This window comes from Neopelma chrysocephalum, unplaced genomic scaffold (genome assembly GCF_003984885.1).
Source record: "Neopelma chrysocephalum unplaced genomic scaffold, ASM398488v2 Primary Assembly neopelma1_26, whole genome shotgun sequence".
In the NCBI taxonomy this organism is placed as follows: domain Eukaryota; kingdom Metazoa; phylum Chordata; class Aves; order Passeriformes; family Pipridae; genus Neopelma; species Neopelma chrysocephalum.
The window spans coordinates 10,313,062-10,328,562 of record NW_020897695.1 but is presented as its reverse complement, the minus strand read 5'-3'; the positions used below and the strand labels follow the sequence as shown (position 1 = coordinate 10,328,562).

Genomic DNA, 15,501 nt, shown 5'->3' with positions numbered 1-15,501 from the left:
AAATATTTGGCCATGAAGAATTCATTGCCCATAAAGAGATCCTGTACATCAGCACTGCAGACATGCACCCTCTGTGGTGGGTCAGCCTTTGCTCTAACTGCAGATAATTTCTGGCACAAATCATGGCACTAGCCATACCCCTCCTGCTACAATGCCATGAAGGCAGTGAGTGCTTGGGGAACACCTTTCCTAGGGATCAACACAAGCAGGGGGGCTGCTTCTCCAAAGCAAACGCTATTGAGGACTCTCCTGGACTAACCCTCCAGTACCACTCTACCTTTCTCTCCCTGCAGGCCCAGCGACCATGGCGAAGGTTGGGGATGAAGCTCTCAGCCCCAGTGGCCGTCGGGGTGCTGCTGGCCCTGGCCCTGCTGGCACTCATCCACCTGCCCCCACCACCGGACCACTCTCCACTCCCACTGCCAGCCTCATCCCCCCTAGGTCCCCCATGGGAGGTGGCTGACCCGCTATCTGGAGGACAAGCCCACAGAGAAAGGCTCCCTGTACCCCTCACTCGCTCACGGCGGGACCAGCCCCCTGGCCGGGGCAGGAGGCGGCGCCGGGGTGTGGAGAGGGAAACTCCCCTGTGGCTCTCTGAGGATGACCTCCAGAAGATGCAGCTGCTGGCCAGTGGGCAGGTGGTCTCCAAGACCCGCATACCTGCCCATGGGCAAGTCATGCGAGTGGGGCTGCAGGTCGTGGGGGATGCCAAAGGGAATGTCTTGCCAGCCAGCCCAGAGAGGGACTGCCAGGATGGGCACTGTGGGCTCATCAAGCGCCCCGGGGACCTCTATGAGGTGCTGGCCTTCCACCTGGACAGGGTGCTGGGGCTGAACCGCAGCCTGCCCGCTGTGGCCCGGCGCTTCACCAGCCACCTCCTGCCCTACAGCTACACCGATGGCTCCCTGCGCCCCATCATCTGGTGGGCTCCTGACCTCCAGCACCTGGAGGATGCCAACAACGACCAGAACTCCTGTGCCTTGGGGTGGCTGCAGTATCAGGATATGCTGCAGCCCCACAGAGTGACACTGGTGGCTGGGGATGCCCCCTGCTCCAGAATCCCACACGGCGAGTGGAGCCGCCTGGCCCTCTTCGACTTTCTTCTCCAGGTAGGGCTGCAGTGATGGAGACCACCTGTCCCACCAGCTGTGCCACCTGGGTCCCCCTGCATCTAAGCCTTTATTGTCCGGCCATGGACTCCTTCTCCTCTGCAGGGTCACATAGGCTGTGGTCTCTTGGGATGTATTTTCACTCATCAGCTAATGCTGAGCAGCAGAGCTTTGTGCAGAAGCACTTTGGCCTGAGTATGGTCTGTGCTTGGGACTTGCAGGGGAAACAGAGGCAGGTTTTGGACGTGGTGAGTCCACTCTCACATGGGTGAGCTTTCTGCCAGTGGCTTCACTGGCTTCGCTTTGTGCAGATGCCAGCAGCGGCTTGGAGCATCCCCAGGGACATCCCTAGGGACATCCTTAGGGTATCCCTAGGGGCCAGCAGCATTTTCTGCCTCAGCTCCATCAGATCCAACTCCAGGGATGCGCTGCTGGCACTGGAAGTGAGGAGCCCTTCCCCTTTGAACAGCACTGATTTCCTCCTCCTCTGCATTAGTAGCACTTAATCTCCCATCTGGAAAATCATACCCTGCTGCTACAAGGGATTACAACAGCGTCCCAGAGAGTTATCAGTTCTTGGAGGGCAGTTGTAAGGAGGCAAAAGTGATTTCTATGGAAAAAAAAAAAGCCTGTTTAGGCACCCTGGGGCTGGAGCTTTGGTTATCACACAAGGGGAAACTGCCTGAAAGGTCAAGTATTAAAGTGAAAAAAGAAAGAAGTGAACAAAGAAAAAACACAAACTAAATGTGTTCTCATTTTTCTCTCTCTTTTTGTTTTTGTTGCTGGTTTTTTTTTTTTTGCAAATCCTGACCATTAATCTTTATAACCTTGAACTAGGACTGGCAGAGGCAGAGCAGTCCTGGCTGGGCTTGGAAATATTTTAGCTGAAACAGCCAAAGAAATGAGAAGATTAACCAACCTCCTTCCCTTCCCCAGGCCAAAATGCTGCTGAATGCAGTGGAAAGGCTGAGTCTCCAGGAGAAAGTATCTGGTTCTAAGGAGAGTTTTCCTTGGAGGGCTGGAGTAGTGCAGTGATAAATCCAAGGTTTTCCTCAATAATTCCAGTGGGATTCTCCCATGCAGAAAAGTCATGTAAAGGTAAAGAGTCTGTAGGATATTGTAGAAGTGAAATAGCATTGTTCAGAAATGGCTTTAGCCTCTCACAGCCCTTGCCGGGGAAGGAGAGGCTGTGAGATTTGAGACCTATTGTACATTGGCATGAGAATCTTGGTAGTTTTCCTCAATTACCCTTAAAATTGGGCTTCTTCTATGTTGATTTCTCTTGGTGTTTGCCATAAGGGAACTTCCCTCTACATGCAAAATTTTACTGGGGGCAAAATGCCGAGCCTGGCGGAAATGGCAAAGCTGCTGATGGCTTTGTCCTGCGCTTTAAAGAGGGCCAAAACCAAATCACCTCTGAAGCCCTGCAGCCACATCCCTTCCCTGGAGCACCCCCTTCTGAATCGGGGAAAAGCAAGGAAATTTTCCATAGAGGAAGCCATCCCAGGCTGAATGATGACTGGAAAGACCTACTGGACCCAAGGGGATGCCCTGGGGTGGCCACAGGACCAAAGAGGGGCTGAAGGTGAGCTTCTCACAGGGTATGAGCTTGGACAGGAGTAGGTGTGGCTCATGTACTTGTGTTCCAGCAATAAGACCTATTTTGATCTTATGCATTAGAGCCATTTAGGCTCTGGCAAGAAGAAATTAATACAAACAATCAGGAGAGGGTCAGGGGGAAAGAGGGCTTGTCAGCATGTCAGTGGCAATCTCAGCATCTCCACAGCCATCTGGTCCCTCTCCTGGGGCTCCATTTGTTCACCAGGTCCGCCTCCACCTCACACCTCTGCATGTCCAGCACCAATCCACTCTGGTTTCGCAGGTGCTTGTGGGTGGGTGAGTAGAGCTTTGAGCCCCTTTAATGTATCTGTAAATCATCTCAGGTTGTCTTCACCTTCTGTGCAGCCTGGAAGACAACATAGCAGGTGAGAGAAACCGGCGTGCTGAGCTTTCCAGTAGGCAGACATAGGAGGTGTGTGGAGGAAATGTAACATTTTCTTCCATTTCAATGAGTTTTGTGTCAAAATGCTCAAGCACTTTTAACTGGAGTGCCTCTCAATGGAGAAATGCTGACCCAAGTGTTTCATTAAACCTCAGGAAACAGAAGGGTTTGTTAAGGGGCTTCAGTGTGGGACTAATCCTGCTTTGCAAAGGGTTACAAATATAATGGCCACGGAAATCACAATTTGTGTTTCCCGCAGCATCTTCTCCAGCGCTTGGTCAGTATTTGGGTTCAGGCTGAACTCTCTCAAAGCACAGCCTGTAACTGACAAGTTGTGCTAATTATCAGGGTGAAGGGAATAGGCAGCCACTGTGGGTCACTTGGCTTCTGCCTAGTCATCACTCATAGATCACTCCAGGCTTACCTGAGACCTCTTGGGTCTTACCTTACTGCAGCCCTCCTGGTGGCTCCAGGAGCCTCATTGCACCGAGCCCTGTCTCCTGGGTTGGCACCAGCAACACCAAGTGAGTGAGTCGGACATTTTCATGCTTCAACCAGAAAATATATTTATTTTCTATATATTTATATATTTTTGGTTCATAGTTAAAGGAGTGTATGCAAACAGGCCTCTGGAGCTGGAGGTGGTGAGCCAGCTCCCCTACACGGCTGTGGCAACACGCAGCTGTGGGGAGGACTCTTGGCAGGCAACGAGGCCCTGTCTGCCCCACAAACCACCACAGAGGCTGTGCCAGCTGCTTCTGACAAAGCTGAGGAAGCTTCATGAATACCAAGGCAGGGTTACTGAAACCAGGTCTGACAGAGATTTACGTCTTTTAAAAGTCCTTCATTCCTCTGAGGGTGTGGTTGAAACACAGGAAGCTGCCAGGGAGCAGTGGGGTTTCTGCAGGGAATTGGGGTGGGAAGCAGGAGGTTTAACAGGCTCAACAACACAAAGCCTTAGCAGCACCTGCAAATAATTAACCAGAAGTGTAGCTCAAACAAGTCACTGTGGCCCAACTTAAATGTCAGGCATGCTCTGTGAACGCACAGATCGCTTTTTCCCTTGCCGATACTTTTCCATTCATCTTTCCATTGAGAGCTGCTCAGGTTACCATAGGGATGGATGAAAGAGTGTGTATATCACAGGAGCCAGATGAAACCACCATCCAGAACACCAAGACGCAGAAAAAATTATCTTTCTGAGGATTCAAACCCTAGGTTTCCTTGGGTGCTTTCATGTTTTTGGTTTTGGGTTTTTTTTTTTTACATTCATGGCCATGTACGTCTTCCCTTGGTTTCAGCTGGAAACACAACCTGCTCACTCTGTGAAAATACAGAATGTGGAGGTACCAGGCACAGAATGTATCTGAACTCCACCAGGAAAGCCTGTCACCATCACCTTTGTCATCACCTTCTTCAAGCCAAGGGAGTTTTGCAAGCCAGCTAAGCTTCTTCATGCTTCCCCACCTCTCACCCTCTCACTGGTGTATGCCATCTTTTCCCATTTCAAGTCTGCTGAGAATCCCTAGAAATGTTTTATTTTCCTCTGAGCAAGAAAAGTTCACATCAGGACCTCCCCATCCCGGGCATATGTCCCTGCTAAGGTTCCCAAATGTCTCCTGCAGGTTCATGACCGCCTGGACCGCTACTGCTGTGGGTTTCAGCCTGATCCCTCTGAGCCCTGCATGGAGGAGATGCTCCACGAGAAGTGCCGGAACCCAGAAGAGCTGGTCCTGGTCCACATCCTGGTATGTCCTCCTCTCCAGAAGCTACTCTGGTGCTAAGATGAAGGTAGCTGGGAGGCACTGGGAGGCACTTGCAGGGCTGAGGTGGTAGCAAAGAGAACACAGGTCCCATGGTGATGCTGGGTCCATGGTGGGAGGTGTGCCGAGCACGGAGGGACTTGGACTTGGTCATCTGCTATCTCCCGGATACTCTCAGGCTTTCTCACTGCATTAAAAAGCAGCCTACACCCACAAACTGGTGTCTCTCTGCAGTAAGTGAACTTCTCCTTCCCATCCTGCTGGCAGGTCCGGAGGAGTGCGCCATCTCGCCTGGTGTTCATTGACAATGCAGGCAGGCCACAGCACCCTGAGGAGAAGCTCAACTTCAGGCTCCTTCAAGGCATAGACAGGTAGGAATGTGCACCTTCCTGGAGGCAAGTCCTGGGTGAGGGCTGAGCTGGCATGTGTGGGATGGCCAGCAGCCCTGTGTGCACACCTTCGTGCCGCTCCTGGCCACCCTGGTTGGGCACCCCTGTGAAGCAGGGCCACCTCCCACCCAGAGCAGAGTGGGTGGGCAGTCTCACAAAAATATCCCGTGTGCCCCTGCCATGAAACTAGCTCTTTTTTCTGCTCTGGATGACTGACGGCAGGCTCCAAAGACTATTTCCCCTCTTTAACTGGCAGCTGCACAAAAATAATGAATAATCAGGTATTTCAGCATTTCTTGTGTCGTTGCCTGTGAGGCATTTTGGCATGCTATAGGCCTTTTGATTTGGAATTTGTTTGGATCTGTTTCTGATGGAGGTGTCCTCCATGCTCGCCATGGGCAGAGCTTTAAGCAGTGGGCTCCTTATCCTGTGTTCCTCTGGGTGGACATGCATTTCTTCCTGAAGCACCTTTGCTCAAGTGCCCTGCTGCTTCCCTCCTCCCTGCCCAGAGTTCCCTGTGTAACCCCTCCCCTCCTTGTCTCTTCTGCTCCTCCTCTGCAGCTTTCCAGCAGCGGCAGTGGCCATGCTGCGATCAGGCAGACTGCAGAGCCTGCTGCTGGAGTCACTGCGTGTGGACCGGGAGCTCTGGGAGAGCCAGGGCGGTGCCAAGGGCCTGATACCCCTGCTTCAGACCATTGACAGGCGGGCACAGATCCTGCTCAGGTACATCCAAGAGCACAACCTGACAGTGTTTGAGGACTTGCCATGTTGAACTGACCTCCAGTCAGCACAGAGTTCCTGCCTGGCAAATCTCAACAGCAACAGATGTACCTCACGCCCGCAGCAGGGGTGATATGAGACTGCTTGGCTCTCCACAAGGTGTTTCCCCCCACCTTGTAGAATGATCTGGAGAAGCAGATGGGATCACAGGGAGCAGGAAAGACAAGGAGGAGATGTCTCCTGAGACAACCCACAACTGCTTGAGAAAGGCAACAGTCATCAAGTCATGGTCTCAGCATGGATTTCCAAAGGAGGGGCATATCCATGAGATTTTTGGGTGCCTTCACACATACACACACACACGCATGCATGCACACACACACAAACATACACACACAGCTGCTATGAAAACTGGAGGCTCGGACAATTGAACATGGACTCTAGTAAGGGTTAAAAAGCAGTGGAAGAAGTCACTGACAGCCTTTCCATGCTTGTACTGGACTTTTTGATGATGCTTTCCAAAACATCCCAGTCGGAGTTCACCAGAGGTGAACTTTCTAAGTGGATTAAGCAGGGACAAGATGCTAGAGCTGAGCTCTGTCTGGCACTCCCACGGAGGGGATCATGTGTGCTTGGGAGCACGTGTAAGCCACTGCTTGAAGCCGGGGCTAGGCAGGACCCAGGACTGCAGGAGCACTGGGCAGCAGCTGCCTTCACATAGCCCATGGTACCATCCCTGGCGAGCACCATGTGCCGTGTGCCACGTGCCTTGTGCCATGCGCCATGCCTCAGCAGGCCTGGGCTGCTGCCAGGGCACATTCTTGATTTGAAGATTCAAATCTCTTGCTCACTCTTTCCCTTTGCCATCAGGGGATTAAAAGGCAAAACTACCATGGTTTTGTTTAGCACTCCTGACTGCTCCCTTGGGCACGGCTGTGCGGAGCTCTTTCCAAGGCTTGCTTGTTTTAACAAAAATGCCAGGCTATTTCAGCAGAAAGCAATCAAGTGCAAAACTCTTTCTGAGCATGCTGGCACCTCCGGCAGAGCCCATCCTGCTCCTGTCATCCCAGCAGCCCACTGTGATGAGGCACAGCAGCATCCCAGCCAGGAAGGTCTTCAAGTGTCAGGGCTGACAGATAACCCAAAAGCAAAAAGAATAGGAGGAAAAAAGATAGAGGGATGGGCTCTATCATTCCCTGCAGTGTGTTTCCCAGCTGAGGCATGCAGTCAGTGTTTGCTTGCCAGGAGCTGCCAGTTCCTGGCCTGTGGACCAAAGGTTTGCCACCAGGACAAGGCTTTTTAAAGGTGCCTCAGGGAGCAGCCCTCCATTTTTCCAGCCCTACAGGTAGAGGCTCCATGCTTGAGGCACCTCAAATCACTTGTGCCTTTGGGAAGCCTCAGTGAGACTGGTGTGGGCACCCATGCAGAGCTGCTGTCCCATTGCCATAGCTTTGGAGAACATGGCCACCCATGTAGCAGGGGAAGAAAAGGCAGGTATTGATACCTTCCCCACCCCATGCCTCTTAACATCATGTCAGTTTGAGAGCCTGCAAGGGGATGCTTTAACAACCATGCTGATAAGCACAAGCAATTACCTTTTTTCCCCTTTTTCCTCTTGCTGAAGAGAAGATGAAGTGAGGTGTGGGTGACATGAATCAACAAGCACAAGTGCTCTCAGGAAGTGTCAGCACTCAGCATTGCAGGCACATCAGCATCCAAAGTGCCATCAGCATCTTCCTGGAGTCCTGCCCTCCAATTAGCCAGGGAAAGCCTTTCCCCCAGCACTCTCTCTCCACCCCATGAGTTATCATCCCATTTGCCATGCCATGGGGTGGATGACTGTCACGGAAGCCCTGCTAAAGCCTGAATTGTGGGGATTTATTATTAGTAGATGAGCTCAGCTTGCAAGCATGGAGGAGAGTGAAATAATTCAACCTGGTTCCTACGAAAAGCCATGCCCAGGCATGGCTATATAAGTGTAAAGGATACTCAATGTAACATAATTAAATCCAAAAAATGTGCTGTGAAAAGCTGCGAGGTAAAAAGAGAGTTAGGGTGTGCAGCATTAGTCATAGACTTGTTTTTTCTCATTAAAATGAGAAATTTCATTAAAAGATAGGTTTTCATCCCATGTAATCCATGTTCTCAGTGAGAACTGAGAGGCAGGTGGGGCTCTGTGCAGTGGCCAAAACTTGTGGACTTTGCTGTGCTGGAACAGCAGCTTTTGCCTTGCTCTTGGTTGCATCTTCTCAACCTTAACATTGCACAGGGTAGTGGGGATTTTTCTGGGGTTTTTTTTGCATTTCCTTAGTTGTAATGTGAGTTTGTACATATACGGGTACATCTGTAAGCAGTGACGCATGTGAATAAAAATCATTCATGATTTAACAAAGAGCCATGTATGGATAAATGAGAGAACCAAAAGCCATGATCTTCCTGAGACTGATCATTAATCTTCTTTAATTTGTCATTTGTTCCATGGGCTTGTCTATGTAACCAGCACAGGCTCTGAACTGTGGTAATGGCTGTTCAGAGGAATCCCGTGGACTGCTTACATCAGCCATGTAGTGTTCGGTTCAGTTTGCTCCAGCTGTGAATGTGTCATATTTCCTATGATAAACTTATTTTCATGGTCATAACTATTTTATAGTTATAAATATTCACTTGGGACCATACTTGACAAACAAGATTTCATCTAAGTAGTGATCCTGATTTAACGAAATTTTACCAGATATTATTATGGATGCTGTTGCGATGTGGTAACAAAAAAAAAAGGACATGGTCCAAGCTGGCTGCAGCACTGGGGCAGGATGGCTTTGGCTTTAAGAAGGCAGCAGCAGCTAAGCAAGGGAAAAAGCAGTGGAGAAACAAGGGCTTCTTGAAGGAGGGCATTCCTGCAGCACTCTCATGCTCATCCTTGGCACCACAGGAACGTGCTCAGAGAATAGCCTTTGAGAGCACAGGCATGCACCTTCCCAGAGCTTCACCAGTAAGGAACTGTTTCATGCTGCAATGATCCAAGTGACATGATCTGTGTTTAACAGATCTCTGGTTGTGCACAGCCCTTCAGCTGGCAGAAAATAGGGCTGGGGGATGGAAGGCAGGGGTCAAGGTGGCTCCAATCTGCTGAACACGCACACACGTGTGCATGCCAACACACGCTGTTTCACTACTCCTATTCAGCCCCCAAACTTGTTGACCCCCAGTCATCCCCCAGCACCTGCTACAGCGCTTTGCTGGCCCCACCCTCCATAAACTAAATACATTTTTGCTATATTTAAGGGCTATTTCTTGAGCTGCCCATTGTGTCCACAGGACACTAAATAGTCTTTGCAGCAGGCCTGCATGGACCTCACAGGGCAGCCTGAGCTCTCATTGAACCCACCCATTGGCCAGGGGTGGCACCAGTGGGGTGGCACTCGGGGGTGATGTGACGACCCATCCTTGTGCTTCTTTCCCCTTAAGGGTGGGTTATTACAGGTGGCACTCAGAGACCCCAGAAGATGCTTGGAAAAATCCTCCCAAGCATCCCTGTGCCACGCAAAGGAAGCGTGGGCTGACTGCTGCCTGAAAGGCAAGAGCTAGCAAGTAAATCCAAATTTATTGTTAAATAACTGGATATAAAAATAATCTGGCTTTTAGAAAGCAATTTATTTATGCTTTCAGTACTTACTTAAATATTTATGCAGAAAAGGAAAAAAAAAGTCTGCTCTGACACAGGACTATTGTTGTAGCAATGGCCTTTAAGATAAATGGAAGTAAATTAGCCTGATGTTTTATTTACATCCAGCGAAGCAGTAGATAAACTCTCCTTGTGATGGATTTTCTTCATTAGCTGGGCGAACGCCTAAGGTACAGCTTTTGACATTGTTTCTTCCATGTGGTTAGACAAACAGTTTATCAAAAGAGTATAAAATTGTCAGGAAAAGGAGCAGATTAATGGGCAGTAAAGTGAAGATCATTGAATTTATGATATAAGTAGCAGTATCACTGGAGCTTAAGAAATGGCTTATTAGATAACCGACATGTATCCGCAGACAGAAGCGCTGAGCCCCCTGGATCTGCTGTGCTGTCAGCGGCTGCTTCCCAAATCCCAGTGCGGGGATCCCCATGCTGAAGCTTCACCTCCCTCCTCCTTCCCTTCCCTTAGGTCTGGGTTTATGCCATAGCTCTCTAATTGGAGCTTGTGAACATACAATTTCCTCCCAATTAAAACCCCTAAGACTTTTAATGGCTTCAGGGATTACAACCTTGTCTTCATGTCTGAGCTGCTGTAACCATTTCCGCAACCTATTTTGTCAATTTTGGCTGCTTTTACAGCAGTGATAATCATACTTATATCAACAACAATAATGTATAGGTCTTACGATTCTTTGCAAAAAAAACCCCAGCATTAGCAGCTTATGGATCCCATATGGCTCCTGCAGCAATTACCTCTGGAATGATAATTAGCTGTCAGATAAGGCAAATGGGAAAAAGGATATGGGGAACCTGGGAGAAAGGAAATGTTCCTGGGGATGGTAGAGGGGCTGTGCTTGTGGGTGCCTGACATCTCTGCCCTGCCAGGCATGAGCTCAGGTTTTCAAGCTACAAAAGAGGGATTTTGGGTGCAAGGACGACCAAGAAACACGAGTTTAGCCGGTGCCATGAATCTCGGTCTCCAAGAGCTGTCTCCAGCAGGTGGCATTGTCTCGACAGGCTGTCTTTCCCCCATGCTTGCCAAGGGCGTCTTAAAAGTTTCATCTCCGGACCAGCAGATTTCAAGCTGCTAGAGCATCATTAATTCCCTAATTCCCTTGCAGCCTAATCCGCCCAGCTGTACTTTATATCCCTCCAGCAGCACTACCTTTTCCCCTCTGTTATTCTTTTTCCAATGAAAATCTAGATTTACAGAAGCAGAGCATTGCTCTGAGCTGGGAGCAAGAAAGAGATGGATGAACGGTGGCTGCTTGGAGAATGAAATGCCACAGCACCCAGGAATCTGCCCACCCAAGTGTGGACCCCTGTGCACAGCACCCACAGGATTTCTGGATTGAAGACCTCAAATGGTGATCATGTTTCCAAGAACCTGTCCTCTAGAGATATTTTGGATACCTGCTGTTTTGGTAGGATTGTCTCTGTTCAGAAAAACTCATAAACTTCAGGATTTTTGACTAGGCCCTGCAGTCGTCCCTGGGATGGATTTTAAAATGATACATCTCTCAGAGCTGTGCGCTGCCAACCAGCAGATAACACAAATCCAACCATGCTTTGGGGCTTTGAAATCCGCTGGTTTGTAAGCAAGGCAAACCAAAGACAGGAACAGCCTCTCCCAAACAGGAGGAGTTTTCCATTCAAGACTATCACCATGTGGTCCTTGGGGATTTCCCTGGGTTTTACTGTTTCACTCCTGACTGAAGGATCAGCCTCATTTTTTCTCCTTTTCTGAGTTGAGCCAGGTTTTATTCCCCTCAGTCATCATCTAATCCAAGAGATGATGCAGGTGCAAAGGGGCTTCTTGCATCTGGCACCCTCTGCTCATGCTGCATGCACGGGGTGGCGAGGTGATGCATGTCCCTCCAACTTCTGAATGCAGCTTGGGTTTGGATGCCACGTGAGGTTTTTTCCCCTCCTCAGTTCCTGTCCAAGTTCCACGTTAAGCAATCAGACTTACCATTTTACTTCCTTTTGGGATGGGAGGCTGTAATTTGTGACACCTGTGCATCATCAGGCAGAACAGGGGCTCATGCAGCAGGAGAGGTGAGGAGGAGGAAGGACTGAGACTTTCCTTTAAATCCATGACTTTTCTTGACCAATACCAGGAACTAATATTTCAGTCCACAGGGGTATTAACTCAGCATATAGGTTGCCTGGCCTTTCCCTGGCTGTCTGGAGGAGGCGGCATGTGGTGATACCTTCAGAAAGTACCTGAAAAGGATGGATGAGGATTTTTCCCACTAGTTGCTTAGCCTTCGGAAAGCAAAGAGAAACTCTCCAAGGATGGCGTTTCAGTCCTGTCTCCATCCAGTCTAGCCAGATGAATACGTGTGGGTTTCAAACCAGGTATAAGGAAGAGCCTAAGGAAAACCTGAGTCCTCACTCTGCATGGAAATGAAACATTTCAATGGATGTGCCCATGCGGGGGTATTTCCCCAGTGAGAGGTGAGCACGGCTCCACTGTGCTGCTGGCCAGGTTTTCTGCTCGAGCAGGCATGGGACCATCTCTTCCATGCCTGCTTCTCAAGCGAGTTTTGCTCCACTGGATTTAATTTTTGGCCATATCCAAGCAGGGATGGAGTTTTTATTGAGGATGAGGCAAGTGGATCTAGTGGCACAGCCTACACTGCAGATGTTGCTGTATTTTTGCATGTGTTTGATTTTAATTGCCCATTCTGGCAGCATCAGGGAAGGCTTGGAGTAAGAAAAGCATGTCCCAGGGCTCTTTATGTACATAAACAATTGGAGGTTTACTGCCTTGACCTTCCCTGAAACAAGTTCTTGGCTCCTCTGAGTTAAATCATGGGGAAAAAAAACTAGATCCATTAAGCTAAGCTGCAGATTTGGGCTTCTAGGCAGCACATCTAGGTGCCAACAAGATACCAGGAGGCTGAGATTTGCCACAATTGGGACAAATCTTTTTTAATGGTTTTTGTTCATTTCACTAGGGTCTGCCAGCTCTGTTCCTTGCCTACAGTAAATATTCTGGGAGCAGGGAAATGGTGATAATATTCAATTTAAGGCACTTCAGCATGGTTTCCTTGATTTGGAGTGAAGGGGAGAAGTGGGGCAAAACATATGCACAGAATGGACCGCTTAGGTCAGGCACTTCTTGCTTTATCTTCTGAGTGAGAAACCTGGCATCACATGCAAAGACCCATAATCAGGTGTTCAGGAAGAGTTTATCCTGCCCACTTGAGTCGGAGTTGTATGCTCAGGGTACAGAGATCAAAGGTCTCTTTTCCTGCATTGATGGCCAGAGCAGTCTGCTGAGGAGCTTTAATTGGAGGGATAAGATGGCATAGCTTCTTCCTTACCTCAGACAAAAGAGATTAGGGTCTCTAGGACCTTAAACAACACTAACTGATCTCAGACAATTTAAATGTGCAAAAACATGCCTGTAGCACATGGAGACAGGAGACCCAGAAGCCTGCTTTCCTCCACTGGCAAAGCCAGGGGTGTTGGCACAGGTAAGCTGTGCACTGCCACAGATAGCTGGGAGCCTCTGCAGGGTGCTGCAGCTGGTGCACAGGCTGAGCAGCCCTTTTCATCTCAACCCCATCACAGAGGCCTGAGAAAGGACCTTCTCTGCAAACACAAATTTGTAGACTCGTTTTTTTCCCCTACATTTAGGAACTATATGGAGGGTCACCCTAAGCTGGAGACTCCTGGTGTGCCTTCAGCTCATCCTAACTAGTCCCAGCACCAAGAAAACTGATTTCTGTGGTAGGGTTGAACTAAAGCACACACATCAAATGGGATGATATCACAGAATGGATTGTGCTGGAAGGGACATAAAAGGGACATTCCAACTCCCCTGCCATGGGCATGGACACCTTCCACTAGACCAGGTTGCTCAGAGCCTCATCCAGCCTGTTGCTGAACACTTCCAGGTATGGGGCACCCACAACTTCTCTGGGCAACTTGTTCCAGTGCCTCATTACCCTCACAGTAAAGAATTTCTTCCTGATATCTAATCTAAACTTGCCCTGTGTCAATTTGAAGCCATTCCCCCTTGTCCTATCACTACATGTCCTTGTTAGAAGTCCCTCTCCAGTTTTCTTCCAGCTGGTTCCTTATTGGCAAAGCAAACAGCAGAAGGGTAGCCATTGCTTACTGTCCCTGTCCACTTGCCAGGGACAGCCTTGGGCTGGAGAGCATTCAGGACTGATTTCAACCCAGCCTCCTGCCTATGCTTCTTGCTGAATGGCTGGTTTCAGAGCAGAGCTGGTGGCTGAAGTGAGGATGAAGTGGAAGGGCTGATGCCAGTTAACTAGGGAGGTTGGCCTACGGAAAAGTGCTAGCAAGGGGTCTCAGTGATCCTGGCTTAGGGAGGAGGCTGGGGGAGCTGGCCAGGCATAGGCATCTCACCTCTTCCATGCCAGAAACAGCCAGAAAGCCATTGCTCATCCAGCACAACTGACCTCCAGCGCTGAGCCGAGAAGGCACTGCAGGGCAGGTTGAGGCAGGATGCCTTGGCGGAACAAGACCAGCTGACCTGCCCAGACACTTTGCTGTGGTCCCCAGGCTTAGGAGGTAGCTTTAGGAAACCTTTTGACTGCCATTCCACAGCTGTTGTTATTCATGGTCAAATCTAATCAAACATGAATGTTCCTGAACAAACTGCATTTAACACTGCAAAGACATGGGTTCAGGACAGCTTGGAGAGACTACTGGGCAAGAAATGCAGCCTCCCTCATCAGCCTTGACTAAGCCAGAGGCAAGCAACAACCATGGAGGGGTGAAGTCAGCCACCATGGTCATGTCCAGGGTTTTACAAGGAGAGCACACAACTCTTGGGGGAGATGAGGTCTACCCAGCCTGCTGAGCTACCTCCCGGGCAATGCTGGGGCCAGCCCTGTTTCACAGCAACGTTTTGGGGCACATGGTGCCACTAGCTCCCATGTCACCAAAGTTCCCCATAGGCTCTGTGAAGATGCTGGCACCATATAGGAGTCCTGTACTTCAACTACGCTCAAATAAGCTTTTGGTATCAGCAATGAGGTGATATTTGTCCTGCTTTCTTCCTCCATGAAGGTGGGATTAGGACATCAGAAAGTCCTGCAACTTAATCTTCCTTTTGAAGGGACTTGGAGAAAGAAAGGTATGAAAGAAGAGGGAAGAATAGAGCACTGAGAGAGGGCAGCCTGTGTGAGCAGACATGCAAGAAGAAAGCATCAGAAAAACATGTCTGAGCTTATAATTTGTGGTCCCAAGGTATCCTCAGAGATCCAACTTTCCCTAGGAAAAGCTGGTATTTTTAGCACAAGATAAAGGCCGTGAGTTAAAGGCCTCTGCTGTGGTCTCTGCAGTGATGAGAATCCCCTCCACTGCCAGGCAAACCCCTGCCCCCTGCCCTGCCTGCAGTCAAAATCGCATCGCCCTGACCACAGGCTGTGACACCTTCACCTCAGCAGGACCAGGAGGTGCAGCACCCACCTCCCTCACTGCTAAGGTGTCAGACACCAGCCTCCCCAGCACCTCACCACGCTGATGTACCCAACCCCAACCTCAATCCAGGCAGTTCTGGCTCTGAAGGGGAGTCCAACTGTCAGCCTTGCATAGGGACTTTGCTGCAGCCCTGTGCTTTGGGTCATCACCAGTTCCCATCTCAGGTGCTGGCCTGTCCATCTGTGAGGCTCTTTTTTTCACACCACAGCCTGTGGTGCACTGCAAGCATTTTGCACGTGCCAAGGATGTTCAGAGGCAGCTGGGAAGAGCTGGCTGATATCTGGTGAGTACTGTGATGGTGGAAGATGTCATCACTCGTCCATGCAGGGGCACCATATCAGCTGCAGACTCTTCCCTGCCTTTATTTTCCC

At 49.7% G+C, this 15,501-nt stretch overlaps 1 protein-coding gene across 1 annotated transcript; it reads left to right on the top strand.

Moving 5' to 3' along the window:
* Window positions 1-320: 320 nt before the first annotated feature.
* Window positions 321-8,334, top strand: GASK1A (golgi associated kinase 1A). Its single transcript, XM_027676107.1, has 4 exons — window positions 321-1,109; window positions 4,737-4,859; window positions 5,142-5,245; window positions 5,825-8,334. The coding sequence occupies exons 1-4, from the start codon at window positions 321-323 to the stop codon at window positions 6,033-6,035; spliced, it is 1,227 nt and encodes a 408-aa protein (XP_027531908.1). The 3' UTR covers window positions 6,036-8,334.
* The last annotated feature ends 7,167 nt before the right edge of the window (window positions 8,335-15,501 follow it).